This window comes from Stomoxys calcitrans, chromosome 1 (assembly GCF_963082655.1).
Source record: "Stomoxys calcitrans chromosome 1, idStoCalc2.1, whole genome shotgun sequence".
In the NCBI taxonomy this organism is placed as follows: Eukaryota; Metazoa; Arthropoda; class Insecta; order Diptera; family Muscidae; genus Stomoxys; species Stomoxys calcitrans.
The window spans coordinates 132,018,580-132,043,672 of NC_081552.1; the positions used below are offsets into that span (position 1 = coordinate 132,018,580).

General features: G+C 40.7%; 2 protein-coding genes across 10 annotated transcripts in view; one reads left to right on the forward strand and one right to left on the reverse strand.

Annotated features, from left to right (window-relative positions):
- The window catches only part of LOC131995533 (uncharacterized), a 59,851-nt gene extending 40,003 nt beyond the window's left edge, over positions 1-19,848 (forward strand). The window contains exon 2 of the mRNA XM_059364260.1: positions 19,267-19,848. Within this exon, the coding sequence (XP_059220243.1) occupies positions 19,267-19,370 (104 nt within the window). The 3' untranslated portion in view covers positions 19,371-19,848. The remainder of the gene's footprint in view (positions 1-19,266) is intronic.
- The window catches only part of LOC106094069 (IQ motif and SEC7 domain-containing protein 1), a 134,282-nt gene that overhangs the window by 41,453 nt on the left and 67,736 nt on the right, over positions 1-25,093 (reverse strand). For 2 of the 9 annotated variants that reach the window (XM_059363960.1, XM_059364015.1), the window contains exon 2: positions 4,579-4,991. The exons of 3 other annotated variants lie outside the window; for them this stretch is intronic. In XM_059363960.1, the coding sequence (XP_059219943.1) occupies positions 4,579-4,796 (218 nt within the window). In that variant the 5' untranslated portion in view covers positions 4,797-4,991. Of the gene's footprint in view, positions 1-1,424; positions 1,529-4,578; positions 5,025-13,995; positions 14,162-25,093 lie in introns of those variants that run through there. 4 more of the 9 variants (XM_059364059.1, XM_059363990.1, XM_059364102.1 and 1 more) reach the window with 4 other exon arrangements.

The following is a 25,093-nucleotide window of genomic DNA, read 5'->3' on the forward strand; positions in this document are numbered from 1 at the left end:
TGATAATAAAAGTGTTATGTTATCAGTGATATTTTTGTAGTTTTTCAAAAAATGTAATCGTGAAAAACATGGGTGTTTCTCTGTGAAACATGACCTTAATACCCACCTTTTTATAAATATGCAGTTTGAGTCGTCGAATTTCATTAAAAATTTTCGTACATAACACATAAGAAAATCATTATTCGCAAAACTTTTCATTGTAAAAAGATTTCCTTGGAAGAAAATCAAAAATTCAAAAAGTAAAATTTAAAATGTTTTAAATAATATTTCAGTGTGCTCAAATCTACGGTCAAAGCCAACAGAACTAACAAATCTACTCTACTAGTATTTTCGTCCACAGGTTGCGGATGGTGGAAAGCTCCGTTTTTATGCGGAGTAGCTACAAATGCGGCCGCGGGCAGTCAGCGATTTTCGAGAGGAGAGTCTCAGTGAGGAGTCATGCGGCACTGGCTCTTAATTAAATACTGAGTGCCAATGATACTCGAGATGACAAGGCGAGTTATTGGCGCCTTCAAATAACCAACATCAGCGTCTGCTCCCAGGTTAGGAGCGGCTGGAGGCGAGCGTCGGATCTTGGAGCAAGCGGCTCGCCATAACGAGGGATACATGTGCAAACCCACAAAATCCATGCGTTTGGGGCGCTGAGCCAGTAACCCCCCGGAAAACTATGAGAACTATTATGAGAAACAAAGCAATAGTAAAAACGGACCCCCCAACGTTGACGACCCACGCAAAGGGATCTGTACCTGGAATGTCCGCACTCTTTATAGAGAAGGTGCAGTATACGCGCTGGCGGATGTATTAGAGAAGTACAAGGCAGATATTACCGCCTTACAGGAAGTGCGATGGACTGGGAATGGCGTCACTACAACACCAAACGGTGACGAACTATACTAAAGCTGCCATAACACGAGGCATGAATTTGGCTGTGGATTTGTGGTTAGTCGGAGATTGAAACACCTTGTCTCCAGCTTTACTCCGCATAAAAGCCAAATTCTTCAACATCAGCCTTATTTGTGCCCATGCCCTGACGGAAGACAAAGAGAAGCAGACCAAGGATATTTTTTTACGAGCGCCTAGAAAGAGAATATGACCGCTGCCCCGCCCATAATATTTAAATCGTTCGGGGAGATTTTTATGCGAAGATAGCGAAGGAAGACTCTTTTGGCCCAACAGTCGAAAAGTTTAGTCTCCACGAGATAACGTTTAGTAAGGGGTTGAGGCTGATTGATTTCGCCGCGGCAAAAAACATGGTATTTAGTAGCTCCAGATTTCAACATAAAAATATTCACAAAGCCACATGGCTGTCATTCGATCAAAACACGAGGAATCAAATTGATCACGCTGTGATAGATGGAAGGCATTCATCCAGCGTGTTAGATGTACGATCGATTCGTGTAGCGAATATAGATTCGGTTCATTACCTTGTTGCGAGGAAATTACAATCTGACACTGCACGGAAGCTGGTTATTGAAAAGCTGCAAACACAACAAATGGCAGCGGCATACTCCATTCGACTGACCCAACTGCTTGATGAAAACACGAATATTTCGCGTAGTTACAAACAGAATGACGAAATTAGTATACCGCCATCCTATGGTGGAGGGTATAAAAATAGAAATAGTAATGTCAATAGATTAAAAATAAATTTAATTTGTTGTAGATCATATCTTAACAATGCATTTTATTGAAATGCGAAATATCGATGCATAAATAATTAATAATAAAGAAAAGAGAAAACCCAGAAAGACATCGAGCTTGAACTAAAAACAACAATATTAAATAAATAAAGTCGAGTTAAAAATAATCAACAGACCTTATAAATGTTTATGCAAAATGTAGTGTCGCAAAACGCGAAATTTTATTGAAATTTTGGCTTTAAAAAATAATCTCGAGGTTAGATTGTCTTTAGAGATTTTTTCGCTGAAATTTAGTCCTTAAAAAAATAATTAAAATTTAGTCATAGGAAAAATTTTATTGAATTTTTTTTTTATAAAAATTTTATTGAAATAGTTTTTATAAAACATTTTTCTTAAAAAAAATTTGATTAGAATGTTGTCTTAAGAAAAAATTTTAAAGAAATGTTGTCTTTTTTAAATAATAAACTAGAGGGGGTCCGGCCGGTGCTGAAGTTTTGTCATTAGAGAATATTACGCCGAATTTTTGTCTCTAGGAAAATGTCATTAAAATTTGTTTTTGTTTAAAATAATTTTTAACGGGCCCTGGCCTCAACAAAATGTTGTCTTTGTAGAATTTATAATACACATTTTTGTTAAGACAAAATCATTTTGGGGTGGGTTCGGACCAGATAGTAAATCTACACTGACATACTATTGACTTTGTCGCCAGAACTACTGACAAATTGTACCCAAGCCTTCTATGCTTCTTGCTATAGACATTTTGTAAGAGCTTCTCATTCAGAAGTCAATAGCGACATTGTCGACAGTAAGTCATTAGGGAATGTATAGAAACATTGCGGGATATATGGGGCATTGTCTATAATATGTCAGTAGGGATATTATAGACATTTTTAATCATTTAATTGACAGCTGGTTGTCGAACAGCTGCTCGATGTTACAAATTTTTGCTAGCAAAAAACCTCCAATAGAAATTTGGAAGCTCTCAATTTCCAAACTCCCAAATTTTGCTCGCTCTCATGAGAGTACGCTCTCTTCTGCTGGCAAATAAAAACGACGTCCAGCACTAACTTGTGCAAATTTGCACAATTGTTACCGAGAATTGTCTTCATCTGCCGGGTATATTAAGTGCAAACAAGAAGTTTAAAATTGTGTATAGAATTTGCACTGCAATAAAGTTATATACTTGCATATTTTATATTGTCGAAATAAGGTTTCGTAGAAACATAATATGCATTTTTGAAAAGTATTTGGACACAACAAAAATACCAATTTTTTTTTGCTAGCCCGTAGAGTGCTCACAACAGTCCGATTTCCGGCATATAAGAACTCTATGTTGAATTTATTTTTTAATTGTTGATATAAGGTCTTGTGAAAATATCTCATATGCATTTTTAGAAAGTATTTGAACACAAGAAAAAACCAAAAAAATACCAATTTTTCCGCTAGCCGGTAGTGGACCCAACTTAATGCATTTTTAGGAAGTAATTGGACCAAAAAAAAAAAACCAAAAAATACCTATTTTTCCGCTATCCCGTAAGGGGGCCACAACAGGCCAATTTCTGGCATATAAGAGCTCTATATAAAAACCCCTATGTCGAATTTATTTTTTATTGGTGAAATATGATCTGGTGAAAAGATCTGGTGAAATATGATCTGACAAATAAGAGCTCTATGTCGAGTTTATTTTTTGTTATTGAAATAAAGTCTTGTGAAAAGACCCAATATGCATTTCTAGGAAGTATTTGGACACAAGAAAAAATCTAAAATACCCATTTTTACCCATTTTTACGCTAGCCCGTAGGCGGCCCATACCAAGGCGATCTCTTGAATATAAAAGTTATAGGTGAAAATACCCATTTTTCCGCTAGCCCGTAGGGGGCCCACACCAAGGCGATGTCTTGGATATAAGAGGTGTAGGTGAGTGCCCTATGACGAATTTCAATTTTATTGGTCAAATAAGGTTTTGTGAACAGACCTAATATGCATTTTTGGAAAGTATTTGGCACACACCAAGGCGATGTCTTGGATATAAGAGGTATAAGTTGTTGTTGTAGTAGCAGTGTGTGGTACACTGAAGCGGCAGCCCTTGCCGATGAAGGAATTCATCGGGTCAATCCGGTACATACAACCGGCTGCCATGGGATTGAGAGGTATAAGTGAAAGCCCAATGCCAAATTTAATTTTTAGTTGACACATATGTTCTTATAAAAATACCTAACATGAAAATTTGGAAAATATTTCGACACAAAAAAAAAACAAAAATACAAATTTTTCCGATAGCCCGTAGGGGACAAAAAGCAGACCAATTTCAAAATAGTAGATGGGAAAAAACGAAGAAAATTAGGAAGAGAAAATTTGTATAAAAAATGTGTTGGATTTAGCTAGTTTTCAATCGACTTTGGATATTCTTTTTTTGCTTTTAAACTTTTCATTATATTTACAAAACACTTTTTAATTTTCTTGTTATCTTTTTTTTTTCTTAATTTACTTGTGTTTTTCCACAATTTTCATGTTACCGTTAGACTTAAGGTATAAACAAAATGAGCGCGTTGAGAAGCGTCGCATTAAAAAATGCAAGTCTGCAAACAAATGTCAAAAAATCAACTCGCAACAAATAAACTATTTTTAACTTCGACGACTAAAAACACTACTTCACAAGTGGCAGGACTGAATGACGCTCGCTCCAAGCGTCAAAGTTTTTAACTTTTCCGTGTTGCTTTTGTGGGATTTGTTTGCAGAAATTCTCTTTTTCAACACGACACTTAAAAATAGTGCTCATCGCGCTTATTCTGTCTCGACCTTTGGAGCCACACTATACTATACTATACCATTTGGTACTGTCTTTACAGATATAGCTGAAAATTTGGATTTTGCCGCACGTGAAATTCGAACATTTCGGTATTGTTGCATGTCTTTGCATTTAAAATATTTCACTTACCTTACAGTCGTGACGTGATGCGACGTATGCGTTCTTGTTTCCTTGTGGCGTGTCGAATAACTAACAACAGTAACATGACGAGTAGCTGTTCGTACAACTTTTCGGACACGACTGCGACCGTCTCCGACAACAACTACTATTGGCGGTTGTTGTTTTTCAGCGCCGTACTGGAGAAACGTTTCAGAGTTTGGTTTTTCATATAAATCTGTTTCTGCCATAATTTTAGACTATGGCACCAACACCACTAAAATTCACTTTTGAATCTTCTAACTTGTTAGCAATAATTTATCTTTGGTTTTGTTCATTTCATTCATTGTTCAGCATATGAGTCTATCAAAACATGTCATTTTAGGACCATGATTGTATAAATTCAGCTACAATACGCCCCATAGAAACGGTACGTATTGTGATATCTAAGAAAATTTAATTAATACACCGATTCGAGCCTGTACAAATCGTAAATTCTTTGTAAGATACGACGGTATAGTAAATTTTTCCAGTCACAGGATGACTATAAGTACCACGTGGGTTGGAATTGTGTGGTGATAATCGTCATTACGAGAAGCACAGCTGGAAGCATCCACAGGTTGCGGATAGTAGAATGCTGCGTTTTCTGAGTAGCTGCAATTGCAGTCGCGGACAGTAAGAGGTCTCGAGTGGAGAGTCTCAGTGAGAGGGCGAGTGGCACCGGCTCATGATTAATTACTCAGTGCTTATGATCGATATGACAAGGCGAGTAATACGAGGGTTGCCTTTTTTATTTCGGGATTAGAGAACAAAAAAAAACAAATAGTAACCATAAAAAATCGCTTTGTTTTTTTTTTTTAAATATTCCCCATGAAGATCCATACACTTTTGCATGCGTTTTAACCAATTGTCGAACCACTTTTGACTGATTGAAGTATCTCCAGAACATGCATTCTGAACGCATCAACCGCTTCTTCAGGTGTCGAAAAATTTTGACTTCTCATTTTATTTTTTACGTACGACAATATAAGTCAGGACTATACGGCGGATGACTTATCAAATCGATGTTTTAAGTGCTCAAAAAAGCAGTTGTTTCCTATTTTGGAGCATTTCTTTCGACCAATCGACACGACCCTTTTTTTAGCGATTGACAAATTGTGTGGGATCCAAGACGAACAAATTTTTTGACGGTCAAATGTTCATGCAATATTGAATGTATGCTGGTCCCACTAATGCCTAAGGTTGCCTCAGTCTCACGATAGGTCATAACACAATATCAGTTCGCGCACAGCCTCAATTGTTTTTGGAACTACAACTGATTTTGGATGACCTTCACGAAATTGGTCTTGGAATGAACTACGGCCTCGGATAAATTAACCATACCATCGATAAACACTGGTCCTTGATAGAGCTTCATCACTAAAAATTTAATTAAGTTCATCGATACACTGTTGTTGAGTAAATCCACGTCGAAAGTTGTTGTAGGGGTTGTCCAATCCCGAAATATATAAGGCAACCCTGGTACCATTCGTTACTTTCTTTTCAGATGGAGCTAGAGGTCTGAAATTTGGCAGGTAGATGCAACTAGGAAATATATGATGAGTAACAAAGTGACTAACTCAAAATTCGTTCATTTTGGTACCAAAATTGGTTCCATTTCGTACTTTCTTTACAGATGGAGCTAAAGGTATGAAATTTGGCGTGCAGGTACAACTAGGAATAATATTATGGGTGACTATGATATTTTTACAATTCGTTCGCTTTGTTACCAATATTGTACTTCTGTGCAGATGGAGCTAGAGGCCCGAAAGTTGGCATGTAGATAAAACTTGGAAATATATAATGAGCGACTAAATGATTCATGTATTGGGTTGCCCAAAAAGTAATTGCGGATTTTTCATATAGTCGGCGCTGACAAATTTTTTCACAGCTTGTGACTCTGTAATTGGATTCTTTCTTCTGTCAGTTATCAGCTTTTAGCTTGCTTTAGAAAAAAAGTGTAAAAAGGTATATTTCATTAAAGTTTTATTAAAAATGCATTACTTTCTTTTAAAAAATCCGCAATTACTTTTTGGGCAATCCAATATTAAAAATTCATACATTTTGGTACATGAATTGGTACCTTGGCACTTTCTTAGCTGATGAAGCTAGAGGTCTGAAATTTGGCATTCATGTACAACTAGGATAAATATGTTTTGTGACTAAATAATCTATTCACAACTAGTACATTTTGGCCTCATTTGGTACATTCTTTACAGATGGAGCTAAAAGCCTGAAATTTGGCATGTAGGTACAAAGAGGAAATATATAATGGGTGACTAAATGATCCATTTAAAATTCGTACATTTTTGGTATAAAAATATAATACAAAATGGCTTGTCTTCGCTTACAGCGAACAGGAACAGGTAAAATTAAGCAAATTGACAAACATTTTCGCAGTCTTGACAAAAATATGATATGTGTAAGAAAACGTACTAATTGTGGTGCAATTGGTACCTTGAAAGTATATATTGGGCAACTAAATAGAATATATTTATATATATTTAGGTACTAAAACATACAAAATGGTATTTTTTTACAGAGTGATCCTAAGCTCCCAAAATTGGGATACAGCTGCACTTGACTCTAAATTTTGGCCGATCAGAATATTTTTTTTTTCAACATCGATCACTTAGATACTATAACCAATCCCATGGCAGCCGGTTGTACGCACCCGATTGACCTGATGGAATCCTCATCGGCAAGGGCTACCGCTTCAGTGTACGTGTTCGTCTTTTTTCGTCATGGGAGAGGCACATCTTGGAGTGCCTTCTCCGCACGCTTCTGGTCCGTGCCGGGATTGAAAAGAACCCCGAACTCTGGTTCTGTTCGGTTTGCCAGAACCGCCTTCATTATCGGTCAGTGTCGGTGAGGTGTAACCGGTACATGGAGTGGGTACACTTTCGATCTTGCTCTGGCCTCACTTCACTACGGGAGTATGGTCATACTGGCTATGTCGCAAGCTGCTGTGCGAACATAGCCAGCAGTGGGTCTCAAGCGTCGTGGTCGTCGCCTTCTGCGTCCTCGTCGTCGGACTATGTGCTGGCAAGCCGTCATCTCTTTGGGGTCAGACCACCTCCCCATAATTCTCAAGCAGTGGTACTCGCAGATTAGCTTGATGGAAATAAACAGGGTAGTCAACGAACATAAGCGGGATTTGTGGCTGGAACACTTGAGGCAATGTAACTTAGGCACGGGTGTAGGCAAACTGTGGTCTACTGTTTAGTCACTTTCGAACCCCGGTAGACGGGATGACAGGACCTCAGTCACTTTTGGCGAAATAAGCGTGACTGATCCGAAGAGATGCGCCAGGTTGTTCAACCGTCAATTTATTGTGCATCCCGAGAGAGGGCAAGAAGGAGAGCCATTTGCCGTATTCGCGGTCTCCGAGCCGATGAACAACCATCACAATTTACCGTGGGTGAAGTTACGAATGTCATCCGTGGCGCCAAATCACCTAAGGCATTGGGCCCCGACGGAATCTCTACATTGATGTTGAAGAATGTGGATTCACCTGGAGTTAAGTACCTTACAACTGTCCTTAACCTGTCTTTGAACACGGTAAGCCATGCCAAATTATTTGAGGACATCGCCAACACGCCTCTCCAGCCACGCCTGAAACTAAGGGTCGCGAATTATCTGTGTGGTCGCCAGTCATTTGTGGAATTTAGGGATAATAAGTCGAAGCACCGTAGAGTGAAACTGGGAGTTCCCCAAGGTGGTGTGATATCTCTGGCACTGTTTAACCTCTACCTATCATCCATTCCACCCCCTCCAGACGGCATAGAGATCGTATCATATGCGGACGATTGTACGATCATGGCATCAGGCCCCCCAGCCATTGATGACATCTGCGATAGGCTAAACGTCTACCTCAACGAACTTGCCTCATATTTCGCTGCAAGAAATCTGAAGATATCCGCTACTCGCTTCAGCCACATTGTTGAATACAAAACCGCGTGAAGTGAATACTGAGCTGACTGTGATGGTCGATGGAGAAATGATTCCGACCATCAAGTGTCTCAGTATACTTGGCGTCACATTTGACAGCTCATATTTGACATGCCACTGCAATCTGCGATAAAGTCAAAAGTAGAAACAAGGTCCTCAAAGTGGTCAACAAAGAAACTTTGTTGACCACGTACAAAGCAATTGGCCGGTCTGTGGTAAGTTATGCAGCGCCAGTGTGGTCTCGTCAACTTTGTGACACGCAGAGGAATAATATTCAGATCTGTCAGAATGCCGCCTCCTCCTCCTCAGTTCTCATGTGGACAACCTCCATCAGGAGACAAAGATCCTACCAGTGCGAAGACATAACTACATGCTGTCTAAGCAATACCTTTTGGGCTGTTATCGCAGAGACCATCCAAACCATCATCTTGTGGGTAGATATTCACCGCCCAGAAGCCTTAAGGTATTCCTGTGGACGCACTCCATCTTAGTCGCAGAGTTCCTGGGTTTTGACAATCAACAGAATTAAGCAGACGAAAGATAGAACACAATAAACTGCTTCAACAACAACCACAGATACTATAACATTCAAAAAGGTTTTTTCTTGATTGGAGCTAGGGTGCTAAATATTGGGATTCATTTACACCTCGACAATATATTGTATATTGTGCGACTTAATGATTTTCCCGATGTATTGTTATTCTTCATACAATTTGGTATTTTCTTTACAGAAGGGCACAGATTTCTGAAATTTTTTTCCCAATTATTACAAACTTCATAATCTTATAAATTGAATGACTGCTTAAGTTTTTGGAAGTCCTACACCAAAAATGGCGTAACGAAGCGGACCACCGGGACGCTAGTCAATATATATAAAAAAGTTGCGTGATTGACTGACTGTTGGTATTGGGCCGAAGGCACGGGATAAGGCTGTATTTGGTGATAATCCTACGTTTAGGTACTATAAAGTACGAAATGCTAACTATTGGGTTGCCCAAAAAGTAATTGCGGATTTTTCATATAGTCGGCGTTGACAAATTTTTTCACAGCTTGTGACTCTGTAATTGCATTCTTTCTTCTGTCAGTTATCAGCTGTTACTTTTAGCTTGCTTTAGAAAAAAAGTGTAAAAAAAGTATATTTGATTAAAGTTCATTCTAAGTTTTATCAAAAATGCATTTTCTTTCTTTTAAAAAATCCGCAATTACTCGAAGAAACAAGGTTAAGTAAAAAACTATTTGGACAATCATACCTGAAGTGGGAGAAATAGATGAATAGTGAAGATAAATTTGAATATAAGTTAGCCAAGACACAAACCTGACATTTTAACAGAGCTATGAGAAGTGATTAACAGAGTATTGTTAACCGATTCTCGGTTAACAGTTAACCGATTCTCGGTTGTAACTAAACCCTCTATGAGGGTTTAGTTACAATGCCGTTTTTAAAACGGCATAGTAGTGAACTCGTCATAGATAGGTGATACAAACTAATTCCAGGATTAGCTCCTACCAATGGCTTTTAGAGTCAGAAGTCCCCATATTCAAATTATATTTCAAATCGGAAACATTTGGTCCCTAAAATTATATTTGAATTTAATGGCCCACTGTGCTGGACTGGTCATAGATAGGTGATACAAACTAATACCAGGATTAGCCTCTAACAAGAGCTACTAGAATCAGTAGTCCCCATATTCCAATTATATTTCAGATCGGAGAAATTTGGCCCCCAAAGTTATATTTGAATTTAACATAATGGCCCACTGTGCTGGACTAATCATAGATAGGCGATACAAGCTAATACAAGAATTAGCCCCTACCAAGAGCTTTTAGAATCAGAAGTCCCCATATTCAAATTATATTTCAGATCGGAGAAATTTGGCCCCAAACGTTATACTTGAATTTAACATAATGGCCCACTGTGCTGGACTGGTCATAGATAGGTGATACAAACTAATACCACGATTAGCCCCTAACAAGAGCCATATTCCAATTATATTTCAGATCAGAGAAATTTGGCCCCAAAGTAATATTTGAATTTAACATAATGGCCCACTGTGCTGGACTAATCATAGATAGGCGATACAAGCTAATACAAGAATTAGCCCCTACCAAGAGCTTTTAGAATCAGAAGTCCCCATATTCAAATTATATTTCAGATCGGAGAAATTTGGCCCCAAACGTTATACTTGAATTTAACATAACGGCCCACTGTGCTGGACTGGTCATAGATAGGTGATACAAACTAATACCAGGATTAGCTCCTACCAAGAGCTTTTATAATCAGAAGTCCCCATATTCAAATTATATTTCAGATCGGAGAAATTAGGCTCCTAATGTTATATTTGAATGAACATAATGACCCACTGTAGCTAAATCTTAGAAATATATGGTGGGCGACATTTTTTCACATTTCGAACATTTTGGTACCAAAACCGGTACTATTTGGTCATTTCTTTATAGAGGTCTGAAATTTGGCATATAGGTACAACTAAGAAATAAGTGATGGATGGCTAAATGATCTATACAAAAATGCGTACATTGTGGGACCAGAATTGGCATCATTTTGTACTTTTTGCTCAGTTAGACCAGCGGTCTGAAATTTGGCATGTAGGTACAATTAAGTATTAAAAAATGGCTGACTAAATATTCTATTAAAAATTCGTACATTTTGTTACCATTTTGTACATTCTGCTCAGAGGGAGCCAGAAGTCTGAAATTTGGCATGTAGGTATAACTAATAAATATATTATGGGTGGCCAAATGATTTATTCGCCATTAGATGGAGAGGTCTGAAATTTGGCATGCAGGTACAACTAGAAAAACTATAATGGGTGAATAAATAATCTATTCAAAACTCGTACATTTTGGTACTATTTGGTATTTCCTTTACAGATGAAGCTAGAAGTGTGAAATTTGGCAAGTACAAGAAGAAAATATATAATGGGTGACTAAATGATCAGTCCAAGGATCGTACATTTTGGTACCAAATATTGCAAAATAGTATGAAATATCTTCGCCTACAGCGAACGGGGACTGCTAAAATTAAGCAATTTGACAAATATTATTGCAGTCTTGACAAAAGTACGACATGTGGATGAAAACGTACTAACAATGGTGTAAATGATAACTTGAAAGAATATATTGGGGAACCTTGATCGATGGTTTATCATTACAGAATTTATGGTGAAGGAATCCTTGAGGAGCTTCAATCCATTTAAGTCACCGGACCTGATGGAATATTTTCGGCGTTAGTACAGAAGGAGGAAGACTATCTGGCGCCCCACCTGGCCAATATATTCACAGCGTGCCTGGGACTTGCATAAACTCCAAAAGCCTGGCAGGAGGCAAGGGTGGTATTTATATCCAAACCCCGCAAGCCAAGTTATGCTACACGAAAGGCCTACAGACCTATAAGCCTTACGTCCTTTCTACTCAAACTCTAGGGGGCTTTTAACAATTTGCGGACCGACACAATGATCCAATCCTTAGACAGTACAGGTTAGTCCCGGTCCTTAGAGACTGGATAAAATATATGCTAAGGAACAGGTGAATAAATTGTGCGTCCCATGACATAAATATAAGGGAGAACGTGGGACAAGGGTGACCGCCATAAATGGTATATTACGGATGTGACTGAGGAGGGATTATAGCCCGTCTGCTACGCAGACGATGTTATAATACTTCTAAGAAGTAAGGATCAATGTTAACCCAGAGAAGACTGAAATATACCTGTTCACGAGGAAAAAGAAGTAGGCTAATTTAACGCACCCCGTTTTCTCAATAAAACGATTTCGATAACAACCAAGACGGTAAGATCACGTACAATCTTGGAATATAAGGAGATTAACGTCTTCTCTGAGAATGGCACAATCCGCATCGTTTGGGTACCGGGCCATAGCGGAGTAACTGGGAATAAGAAAGCAGACGATTTGGCAGTAAAGACCAGAGAACTGCCGTAAATAAACATGGTTAATCCGAAGCCGGTCGACGCAGTCCAAGTTAAGGGCGTGGGCGACGAATGCGCATGCAACCCTGTGGAATAGCGAAATGGTCGTTAGAACGGCAAAAATCCTGTGGGAAGATTTAGATCGTGAGAAGACGAGGCTATTACTGAAAAGAAGTAAGAAGGAGATCAGTATATATCTCGGTATCATAACGGTACACATAGGACTACAAGATCGCTTATATTAAATCGGTGTGTCAAGTGATAGCATGTGTAGGACATGGAACATTGCCCGACTTTCGCGTCTAACAGATACCGGCACTTAGGTGGGGACACTATACTAGACATGAACCAACTGAGGGGCATGGAATGGAATACAATTAAGGATTTTGTAAGTAGCGCCGAATTCCTTACTTCGATTTTCTTCTTCGAGGTTACTTCTTATTTAGAATTAAGAGGGCACAACAAGCCGATTACTGTCTTAGGTGTATGTCGTGCCACCCGGCTTCTTACTGAAACTTTCCGCTTGATACCGCTGATTGTCCGAGACTGCCGTTGCAGCTACTGCGTATTGAGCATTCCACTGTCCACAACCTGTGGACGCCCGGCAGCTCCCAGCTAAGCTTCTCGTGGCAGCAATTAATACAACACAGATCAAACCTCAATGTTCCAGCCTGTATCGTGCTCTCAGCTGTCCCGTGCCGGGCCTAGTATACACCTCTGACAAAATGTTAGTTAGTAAACACATGGTGAAAAAAATGTATGCATTTGTTTGGCCAATATGCCACTTTACTGCTGAAAAAGTACGCATTTATCTAAATAAAGCGTTATTGAATAGAATTAAATTCATTGCATGGTGCAAAAATGGATGAAAGCGATAGTTTCATAGCAATGAAACCAAAAAAATCTTCAATGCATTCTATGTCACCTTGTAACACAAAGCAAACCGAAAATTTAGATTAGGATATGTCTTATGGCAACGAAAATTCCGTTTGAGGTGCATACCACCCTTAAATGGCTGACTGAGTACGCAAATAACACCCATTAACATAACAGCAAAAGTCAATACTGGGTAAAGCTTAAGAACAATAAAAAATTCTCCAGCCCAAATTTTTTTTCAAATGGTAGAATTACACAAAAACCTAGCTTTAAACTTTATAGTAAAAATATTTTTGGCGAGCACACGGTGCAGGCTTTCCAACGAAGTATAGTAGCATCAGGTAAAATTTGAAGATGTCCTCCAGGAGCACTGGTCAAAATACTGTCCAGAATTCTTTTCGAGAGAATTTTTAAAAGGCAAAGGAATACAAGAAAACCAACCGTTCGATTTTCGAATAAAAATATTTTGGAAAGCTCCAACTGTACGCTTTCCAACGATGTATGGTAGTACTTGACAGAAATACAAGAGTACCAACCGGAATACAAGAATACCCCGCTAGTTTTGGCTCAATTACGAGCCAACAACAAAAACAACCAATCGCTCAATTTTCTAATAAAATTATGTTTTGGAAACCTCTTACCTGTCCAGATTCTTTTTTTATTTAATTATCAATCTCGCAATTATAGATATTTTATGTGCGGTTTTTGGTTTATAGTAGACATATCGAACTTTTTGTTTTGGTATATTATTTGTTTGTTTTTATTTTCTATTATTTTATATCATTGAGTTTAATTTCTCAATTTTTAGTTCTGGTAGTACTAACAGAACTCTTCTTACCCCTCGGTGGAACTCTGTTAATGCGTGTTAATCTCTCTCGTGTTCTGTTAAAAAGTGGTTTGTGTCTCTACTAGTTATATTCGGAATTTATCTTCACGCACATTGATGTGATGCGGTTCAGGATTGGAGGGTCTCCATGGACGCTCTTAGGTGTAGAATAGCACGGCCAGAGCCGAATCCCATAAGCTTTCGGAATAAGTTGAAAACCAACTGGACAAAATTCGGAAGACTACTCAGAAGAAGGCTTGGGCAAGATAATTTAGATTGTCCAAGCATGGAAGACATTGACGAAAATGTCAACAGGATTACGACTGAACTGGTGGGGTCCTTCGAAGATAGTTGTCCTCTTCGGGAAAGGAAATCAGCCCAAGAAAAACCCTGTATGTCCGGGCGGATTCGCATTAATGGGAAAGAGGTCCGCAGACTTTTTAACAGAGCAAGTCGTAAAAAAGCGTTAATGACGCCGCCAAGATAAAAAAGTATCTCTCAAAAACCCATGTCCAAAATGAAACTTTAGTGGGGGACATAGGAGTGAGAGCAGAGACAACGAAGAACATGTTGAGACAACGAGGGACATAAAAACCCATTTTCCACAGGATACGAAGGCACTCACGGAGACACCGGAATCTTGGAATAATGATGTTGATCGAAGGTTTATCATTACAGAATTTATTGTGAAGGAATCCTTGAGGAGCTTCAAACCATTTAAGTCACCCGGGCCTAATGGAATATTTTCGGCGTTAGTACAGAAGGAGGCAGACTATCTGGCGCCCCACCTGGCCAATATATTCACAGCGTGCCTGGGACTTGCATATACTCCAAAAGCCTGGCAGTAGGCAAGAGTGGTATTTATATCCAAGCCCGGCAAGGCAAGTTATGCTACACGAAAAGCCTACGGGCCTAAAAGCCTTACGTCTTTTCTACTCAAAACCATGAAACGTATTGTGGACACCATGAAAAAGAGTAGGACATCCAGCGAACTGCTTAAATACAAACAGCATGCCTATGTCAAGGGAAGATCGGTGGAGACTGCCCTGCACGAGTGGGTCTGGGGGTTTACATTGAGAACCCAGGGACTGAGATCTGTTTCAGACTGCCTGACCACAATACGGTCCTGCAGGCGGAGATCCGGGCGATCACGGAATGCGTGAAATGGTGTGGTTCTAACGCGAGGACGTCTAGTGTGAATATCTTTACCGACAGTAAAATTGCCATAAGGGCAATAACAACCAGGACGGTAAGGTCACGAACAGTTTTGCAGTGTAAGAAGGAGATTAACGCCTTCTCTGAGGATGGGAAAATCCGGATCGTTTGGGTGCCGGGCCATAACGGAGTAAGGGGAAATGAAAGGGCAGACGATTTGGTGGTAAAGGCCAGAGGACTGTCATCAATAAACTTGGTTAAGCGGAAGCCTTTCGGGTCGACGCAGTCCGACCCGAAACGGTCGGTAGGACGGCGAATATCCTATGGAGTGATCCAGATCGTGAGAAGACGAGCCTATTACTGAAAGGAAGCAAGAAGGAGGTCAGTATAGCTATTGGTATCATAACGGGACACATAGGACTACGAGCTCACTTATGTAAAATCGGTGTGGCAAGTGATAGCATGCGGGGAAGATGATGAGACGTTGGAGCATTTCCTTTGTCATTGTCCAGCTTTCGCGCCTAAAAGACCCCGGTACTTAGGTGGGAACACAATACCAGACATGAACCAACTTAGGGCAGTGGTATTGAAAAGAATTAAGGATTTTGAAAGCAGCACGGAATTCCTAACATAAAATTTTCTGTTTAGAGGTTACTTTTAATTTTTAGAGCGCACAAGAAGTTTAATACTTGCTTAGGTGTATGCCCATAGCGGCATGGTGCGGATTAATACCCGCTTTCTCTTTTCAATGTAACCGAACCTATCATAAACAGCATAATGTTGCAATTTATGTATTTTTCCTTACTACAATTTGGCAATATGTAGGAAAATTGGTTATCGCTGCTATAAATGCACAATATAATTCAATAAAAAACGGAATAAAGATAAAAATTATCTGTTAAGGAAGTGTAACTTCAAACAGTGGTATAACAAAAAAAACTACTACTTAAAAAATCTTTGTTGTTGTTGTTGTAGCAGTTTATTGTGTACTATCTTTCGTCTGCTTGATTCTGTTGAGTGTCAAGACCCAGGAACTCCGCGACTAAGATGGGGTGCGTCCACAGGGATCTGGGTCTGAGTCGAGTGGGTCTGGCCGGGCAGTTAAACAGGTGACGTGTATCGTGCGGTCCCTGGTTACAGTCGGGACATACATCTTGCACGTCGGCATCAATCCTAGCTCTGTGGGAATTGAGGCGGAACGTAATTGAGCCAGAATCACTCTGGTTTGCCGGGGGAGGTCGATTTCTTCGGGTGCAATGGGTGGCGGTCGTTCTCCAAGGACTACATTCACCCGGTAGCCAGTTAACGCGTCTGCTACCGTGTCTGCATGAATGTTGTTCAGACCGCTTGATATGCCGCTTGATCTAGAGGTTCTCTCTTGTAGCGCTGGACCTCACGCTCTAGATCATGTAGATTTACCTTAAGGCTTCTGGGCGGTGGGTATCTATCCACAAGATGATGATTTGGATGATTTCTGCGATAACAGCCCAAAAGGTATTGCTTAGACAGCATGTAGTTATGTCTTCGCACTGGTAGGATCTTTGTCTCCTGGTGGAGGTGGTCCACATGAGAACTAAGGAGGCAGCCCGTCGCAGTTCGGAGGGCGGCATTCTGACAGATCTGAATATTATTCCACTGCGTGTCACAAAGCTGACGTGACCACACTGGCGCTGCATAACTTGCCACAGACCGGCCAATTGCTTTGTACGTGGTCAACAAGGTTTCTTTGTCTGCACCCCAAGTGCTGCCAGCGAGTGACTTGAGGACCTTGTTTCTACTTTTGACTTTATTGCAGATTGCTGTGGCATGTGGGGAGAAAGTGTAGGAGCTGTCAAATGTGACGCCAAGTATTTTGGGACACTTGATGGTCGGAATCAATTCTCCATCGACCATCACAGTCAGCTCAGAATTCACCTCACGCGTATTTGTAGTGAACAGTGTGGCTGAAGATTTGGTGGCGGATATCTTCAGATTTCTTGCAGCGAAATATGAGGCAAGCTCGTTGAGGTAGACGTTCAACCTATCGCAGATGTCATCAATGGGTGGGGGGCCTGATGCCAAGATCGTACAGTCGTCCGCATATGATACGATCTCTATGCCGTCTGGAGGAGGTGGGATGGAGGATAGGTAGAGGTTAAACAGAGCCGGAGATATCACCCCGCCTTGGGGAACTCCCTGTTTCACTCTACGATGTTTTGACTTCTTATCCCTAAATTCCACAAATGACTGGCGGCCACACAGATAATTCGCGACCCAACGTTTAAGGCCTGGCTGGAGGGACGTGTTGGCGATGTCCTCAAATAATTTGGCATGGCTGACCGTGTCGAATGTCTTCGATAGGTCCAATGCCACGAGGACCGTCCTATCACATGGCCTGGGTTGATTGAAGCCACGGCAAATGTGTGTGGTGATGGCATGCAAAGCTGTTGTTGTGCTGTGCAGTCTCCGAAATCCGTGTTGATGCTCGGCGAATGGAAATTCTCCTACGAGGCTCGGGAGGAGTAATGCCTCAAGCGTCTTAGCCACTGGTGAGAGAAGGGAGATCGGTCTGTACGACTCCCCCAAACTCGGGTCTTTACCAGGCTTCAGTAGCGGGATCACTCTGCCCATTTTCCAGACATCGGGAACTATAAGAGTGTTCAATGACAGGTTAAGGACAGTGGTAAGGTACTCAACTCCAGGTAAATCCAGATTCTTCAGCATCAATGTAGAGATTCCGTCGGGGCCCAACGCCTTGGAAGATTTGGCGCCACGGATGACATTCGTAACTTCGCCCACGGTAAATTGTGATGGCTGTTCATTGGCTCGGAGACCACGAATACGGCGAATGGCTCTCCTCCTTGCCCTGTCTCTCTCGGGATGCACGATAAATTGACGGTTGAACAACCTGGCACATCTCTTCGGATCAGTCACGGTTAACTCGCCAAAAGTGACTGATGTCCTGTCGTCCCGTCTACCGGGGTTCGAGAGAGACTTAACAGTGGCCCACAATTTGCCTGCACCGGTGCCTAAGTTACATTGCTCCAAGTGTTCCAGCCACAAATTCCGCTTATGTTCGTTGACTACCCTGTTTATTTCCAGATTCAGCTCGCTGATTCTGGGGTTAGCGGGGTCCATAGCACCAATCCCATCACGCTCGTCTGCGAGTACCACTGCTTGCGCCGGGAAATTGGGTCGCACTTGCGGTATTCGACCGGCTGGTATAAAGCGAGCGGCTGCTGCGTTGATGATGTCTCGGAATTTCCTCTCGGCCACAAGCACATCAGAGAGGGGTGGCAGTTCATTGAAGCGGCGATTGGTATACTCTCTGAAGCCAGTCCAATTGGCCTTCTTGTAGTTGATGAACGTTCGGCGCTCAGAGGTTATGAAGTCGGGTGGTCGGTCGATGGTGAGGATTATGGGGAGGTGGTCTGACCCCAAAGAGATGACGGCTTGCCAGGATACGTCACTCAGGAGATCAGGGGATGCGATTGAGATGTCTGGCGAGCTGCTGCACCTCCTTGTAATCCTAGTGGGGGCATCCTCATTCACCGTGCAAAACGTGGAGCTATCTATCTGCTCTGCCAAAGCTATGCCACGCTGGTCGTTGCCTAGGGGAGAATGCCATGACGAGTGATGTGCATTGAAATCCCCCAGAACCAGACGACTATGGCCAGATAGCAACCCACTTATGTCGGGGCTGTAGGCCTGGCCATTAATCGGGACACAGCTGCCAACCGGCGGTATATACACGTTGTATATCTCTATCTCGGCAGTACCAGACCTGACTGCTACCCCCATACATTCCATGTATGGGTCACTAGCGTCAAGCGCAGGCGAGATAGGTCTATACTGCACGGAATGGTGTATAACGAAGGCCAATACCCCACCTCCATTCCTTTAGCGATCCTTACGTAGCACATTGTAGCCGTGACAACTGTGCAAGCTGCAGGTGTTAGTCAGCTTTGTCTCCTGGATCGCTGCGACCGATATGCTCTTCCGACTCATAAAATCTACAATCTCATCAATCTTGCCTCGCAGTCCATTGCAGTTTAACTGCAGGAACGATACATTTCCCGACACTGGCCTGGCAATAGTAGGGCTAGGGTGCTGTCTTTGCATAAATTGCCGTACGGGAGAGGTCGGGGGGGTCACATAGTCCGACGACGAGGACGCCGAAGGCGACGACGGCGACGCTTGTGACCCACTGCTGGCTATGTTCGCACAGCACCTAGCGACATAGCCAGTATGACTATACTCCCGTAGCGAAGTTAGGCCAGAGCAAGAACGGAAATGTACCCACTCCAAGCACCTGTTACACCTCACCGACACTGACCGATGATGAAGGCGGTTCTGGCAAACGGAACAGAACCAGGGTCCGGGGTTCTTTTCAATCCCGGCACGGACCAAAAGCATACGGAGAAGGCACTCCGGGATGTGCCTCTCCCATGACGAAAAAAGACGAACACGTACACTGAGGCGGCAGCCCTTGCCGATGAAGATTCCATCGGGTCAATCCGGTACGTACAACCGGCTGCCATGGGATTTGTTGTTGTTGTAGCCACATTTGCATGTGGAGGTGGCGATCCTTGTCAAGTTCCGGTCTATGCGACCGATCGCCGCGGGGATATGATGGCTATTGGTTATTTCAAGGCCCCAATAACTCGACTTGTCGTATCGAGCTTCAGAGGCGCTCAGTATTTAAGCTTAAGCCGGTGCCACCCAGCCTCTCACTGAGACTCTCCACTCGATACCGCTGATTGTCCGCCACTGCAGTTGCAGTTACTCAGTATGGAGCATTCCACTATACGCAACCTGCAGACTCGCCCGGTAGCTCCCAGCTAAGCTTCTCGTGATAACGAAGAACACCACCAGATTGAACCTCACAATTTCACACTGTGTGATGCTCATGGTGATCTCGTGCCAGGAACACAACAAAATCTTTGTTGCTTAAAAATATGTGAAAACTCGTCTTAAATAAATTGATTTTCTTGTCTTTTTGTTACACTTGTTATTCTTTGCATTGTTTGCAACATTCATGGCCGCCTCTTAATTTTCTTGCCTGTCCTACCCTCCAGTTTCGGAACGGAAATCTGGCAAGTTAGTTCACCAAAAAGCAGTTTCTGGGGTATATATGGTATACAAAAATGAAGTTACTGACCTCCATTTTCATTTGGTACGCGCATTTTTTTGTACGAAACCCATTGCTGAGCTTCTGGATGGTATAATGTACTGACGACCGAAAACGGTATTTGGGAAAATCCGGTAGTGATTAAGCGTGTTCTGGACCCATGTAATATACCAAATTATAAGTATTAGACCTCTCTATAAGGTTTCGTTGAGATATTTGTGTGCGAAGTCCATGCATGGACTTTAGGCTGGAATTAGTTTAAAATATTCCAGCTATGTGTTACATGTCAAACTAAAGGAAATGACCTCCTCTTTGACGAGCCATTCACACTTTTTTAATGAAGTCCATACCTGCTCTCTAGGCTGAAATCAGTCGCCTGCCCTCCAGTTTTTAAACAGAAATCTGGAAACTTTGTTCCACAAAAAACTAACTCCAGCCAAATACGATGCATCAAATTGAAGGTATTGACCTCCTCTTGAAGTGGCATTGGCACTGTTTTGAACGAAGTCCATTCCTAGACGCTAGGCAATCTTGTGATAACCAAGCGAATAGTCATATATATATAGAGAGAGAGAGACAAACAGCCCGTAGCAAATGATGAAGAGGCGTTGTCTACAAATCCAAATCGCTTTTAGTTATAATCATGTGGCAAACAAATAAAGAACAGTGAGACAATGTAGGATGCAGAATGCTGGAGCCTATATTAACTATTATGATGAGGACTTCAGTTTGATTTGAGTTATATAAATGGAACATCCCGTAGTGCAACATATCTTTATATTGTACCATACCAGCCACTATAGTCATTTTACCTGTTACACATCGAAATCAACAACAAGTGACCATTAAAACTAAATGTATAGATGATATGCTTCCGTTTATAACAGTTACAGTGTAACAGTTTGTGTTTAATATTTAGCTACAGTTCTACGTTTGACAATTTTATATCTTAAAATATTAGTATCACGAATTTAGTGTTTTATAAAAAAGAGTTTTATTAAGTTATTCATGAATATTTATTTTCGGTGTGAAGGACAAAGGATTGCCCTTAATCATAATAGTGTGTATGCTATAGGTAACAAGGAAGGCGACTTATACGCATGCACCACTGTGAAGCAGTGAAACTGCCGGAAGGGCGACGAAAATCCTCTAGCAAGAATCAGATCGTTCCAAAACGAGATAATGTAAAAGTTGATGTCGGGACAACACATAGCGCTACGGGCACAATAATACAGAATAGGTGGTGCAAGTGACAGCGTCAGTGGGGAAGACGACAAGACCCTGAAGCATTTCTTATGCCAATGACGGGCTTTCGTGGCTAACAAATACTGACAGCGGTGTTTTTCGTGATTTTTCGAACATATTCCAGCTCGAGATCATATTCAATGCTTTCTATTCAAAGAATAGCATAGAAAAGAACTTATAAAAGTTGAGCAAGTGTGTGTTATTATTCAAAACACTTTGACTGGTTAGTGGATCGCCAGTTCGAAAAAATCATGAAAACCACCGCTGAAAAAGTTTTTCTGATGGTCGCGCCAAGAATAAACGCCTTCAACGTCATATGCGGACATGATAACCTCTGCGCTATGGTGGCCTCCTAGCTGTTAAGCTTATAGATGTCGGTAATTATTTTATTTTTCTTAAAAGCAAGCAGCTCTGCCGAAAAAATTAAAAAATCAAATTTACAGCAAAAATAAAAAAGATACACGTGTTGGAAGCCGAAACCCTATATACGTGCATTACGCCATAGTTTCCTTCACGGGAAAGTAAATAATGCATATTTAGAAAATGCAAAAAAATATGTCTTCTTGGTTTGGCTCGAGGTCTTCAAACAATTTACAAAAACAGGTGTTGGTGTTTTGTTGTTTTTGTTGTAGCAGTGTGTTATACACGGAGGCGGCAGCCCTTGCCGTTCAGTGGCAGCTCTTCATCCTCCATTCCACTACTGGAAGATATCTGCCATCAAATACGCAAATGAGGTGCATGCCGAGCTGACTGCGATGGACGATGGAGAAATGATTCTGACCATCAAGTGTCTCAAAATACTTGGCGTCACATTTGACAGCTCTTACAAATTCTCCCCACATACCACAGCAATTTGCGATAAAGTCAAAAGTAGAAACAATGTCCTCAAGTCACTTGCCGGCAGCACTTGGGATGCAGACAAAGAAACCTTGTTGACCTCGTACAAAGCAACTGGCCGGTCTGTGGTAAGTTATGCAGCGCCAGTGTGGTCTCTCAGCTCTGTTAAACGCAGTGGAATAATATTCAGATCTGTCAGAATGCTGCCCTTTGAACTGCGACGGGCTGTCTCCTCAGTTCTCATGCGGACCACCTTCGACAGTAGATAAAGATCCTACCAGTGCGAAAACATAAGTACATGCTGTTATCGCAGAGACCATCCAAATCATCATCTTGTGGATACATAGGTATCCACCGCCCAGAAAACTTAAGGTAGATCTGCATAATCTAGAGCGTAAGGTTCAGCGCTACATGTATGTTCGATGAAGTAAAAGCTCGATTTAATCGAAAAAATTTCATATTTATTCCAAAATCCATTTGTCATATTACATTTTTCGTACTTATCACACGATGTGTAAACCTTTCATAGTTGCTATTTTCGAAATTATATTTGACAAGTCTTGTCGAGTAATAGCAGCTTTATTTGAGCTTCGGGTTATACCAAGATATATGCATTTACGGGTAGTGGCAGTTGCCCAACAACAAAATATTGAGCGCCATTTTTCGTTGTTTGTGTATTATGGTTCTTAACTATAATACACACACACAACCAAAAACTCGTTGACAGATAGTGTACTCAGTGAGAAAAAATTGTACTCAGCTGCTTACGGTATACTACCTGGTAATTATGTCATGGGTTGTACTGCTCCTCATACGAACATATGGTCTGTTTTATTTGGCAATCTGACGGATCCGCTGTCTTAAGGGCAAATAAAACACTCTTTCCGTTAAATGGTTTGTATTTTAACGTTAACTTTGTTTAACTTTAACATTCATCCGAAAAAACACGAAACAAAAAATGTTGTCATTTTTATTATAAATAAATGTGTCTCGGAGTTCATTATTGTGACTTTATTGAAATTCTTAGCAATTTTTGCATGCCAGAAAATTTCATTATTAAATAAATGCGAAATAGTTGAATTAAGAAGGTTTGCTCACTTGCCCATCTGATGGAATTGTCCAACTCCAGCGTTGTATCCAAATCCAAAATCAAATGCTTCATATGGATTTAAATTTTTTTCACATTTTGTTCCTCTTTTCACATTTTAATTGTTTTAATTTATAATTTACACGTTTATAATCATAAATCTTTTGATCTTGTAGCTGCTTTACATGATAACGCAAATAAAACTAGAATGTCAATTAGGATGTGCTCAGAAATTTGACAGCCTAGTGGGAATTTGCGCTACCATCACCATAGGGTTGTATAGTTGATTGTTAATTCAACCATGTGCGACACTATGGCGAAAAAAAATTTTACTACAACCACAAATCATATAGCAAGATGTCATTTCTAAAATGACATTGTTCCCAACACAACTAAAGAAACTCCCGCTCGTGTGTGTACGTGTACAGGGAAAATGAGAGAAAGAGAAACAAAAACGAAGAGAACGGGCAAAAAATGGGTTGGTTTGCTGTGAAAGTAAACACAGAATTGACATCTTAGTACCGTCAAATGGACCGGCTGATTTCAGCTGTTTGCATGAGACAACCCTTTTAAATCTACCTTGATGTGAAGCGTTCTTCCTCTATAAGTCATTGTCATGCCGATTGAATGATGATACCATATGTTTTTGTTGGTAAGCGTGTAATTACCAACAACCTCATCTACAACCTGTGGTAAATAGACAAGTATAGCGCAAGCCACTTAAAGTCTATTATTGAGTTAGACTTTTTGCCCGAACAGTTGTCAAAACGCACTATTAAAAAATGGTGACGAAAAGAACACAAACGTACGTTAACATCGGCCACTAAAACCAGCTTTATGGCCTTTTCGAAATTCAAGTAATAAATTCTACGTTTTTCACAAGTTTTACCATAACAAAATAAATACCATTTTTATAGGTCTTAGCCCTGTTTACACTGCTATTTAAATCCGGATTTAATGGCTCGATCATCTGTTTTCCCTTTATAAAATCAGCTGACGAGAGTCTTAAAAGTACGTTGATATTGGCCACTAAATCCGGATTCATGGCCTTTTCGAGATTTAAGTCTAAATCCTGTGGTTTTTTGCAGGTTTTACCATACAAAAATAAATCCCATTTTTGTAGAATTTATTTTTAAATCCCGAATTAACCTAATTTCATAGCTGAATAATCGATAAAAGTACTAAAATATCCAAATGTTTTTAAGAATTGTGTATGGATGTGTGTGTAAACGGACATGATTTGTTTTTGGATTTAGTTAAATCCACATCATACAAAGTTCAATGTAAACGTGCTAAAAATCCGGATTTAATGAGCAGTGTAAACGGGGTTTTATTTTTTAATCCCAAATAAACCCGATTTTATGGCTGAATAATCGATAAAAAAAACCAACATATGCAACTGTTTGCAAGAATTGTGTATGGATGTGTGTGATATGCACATTCATGTATACACAAACGTTTGTGTAAATAATGCAAATT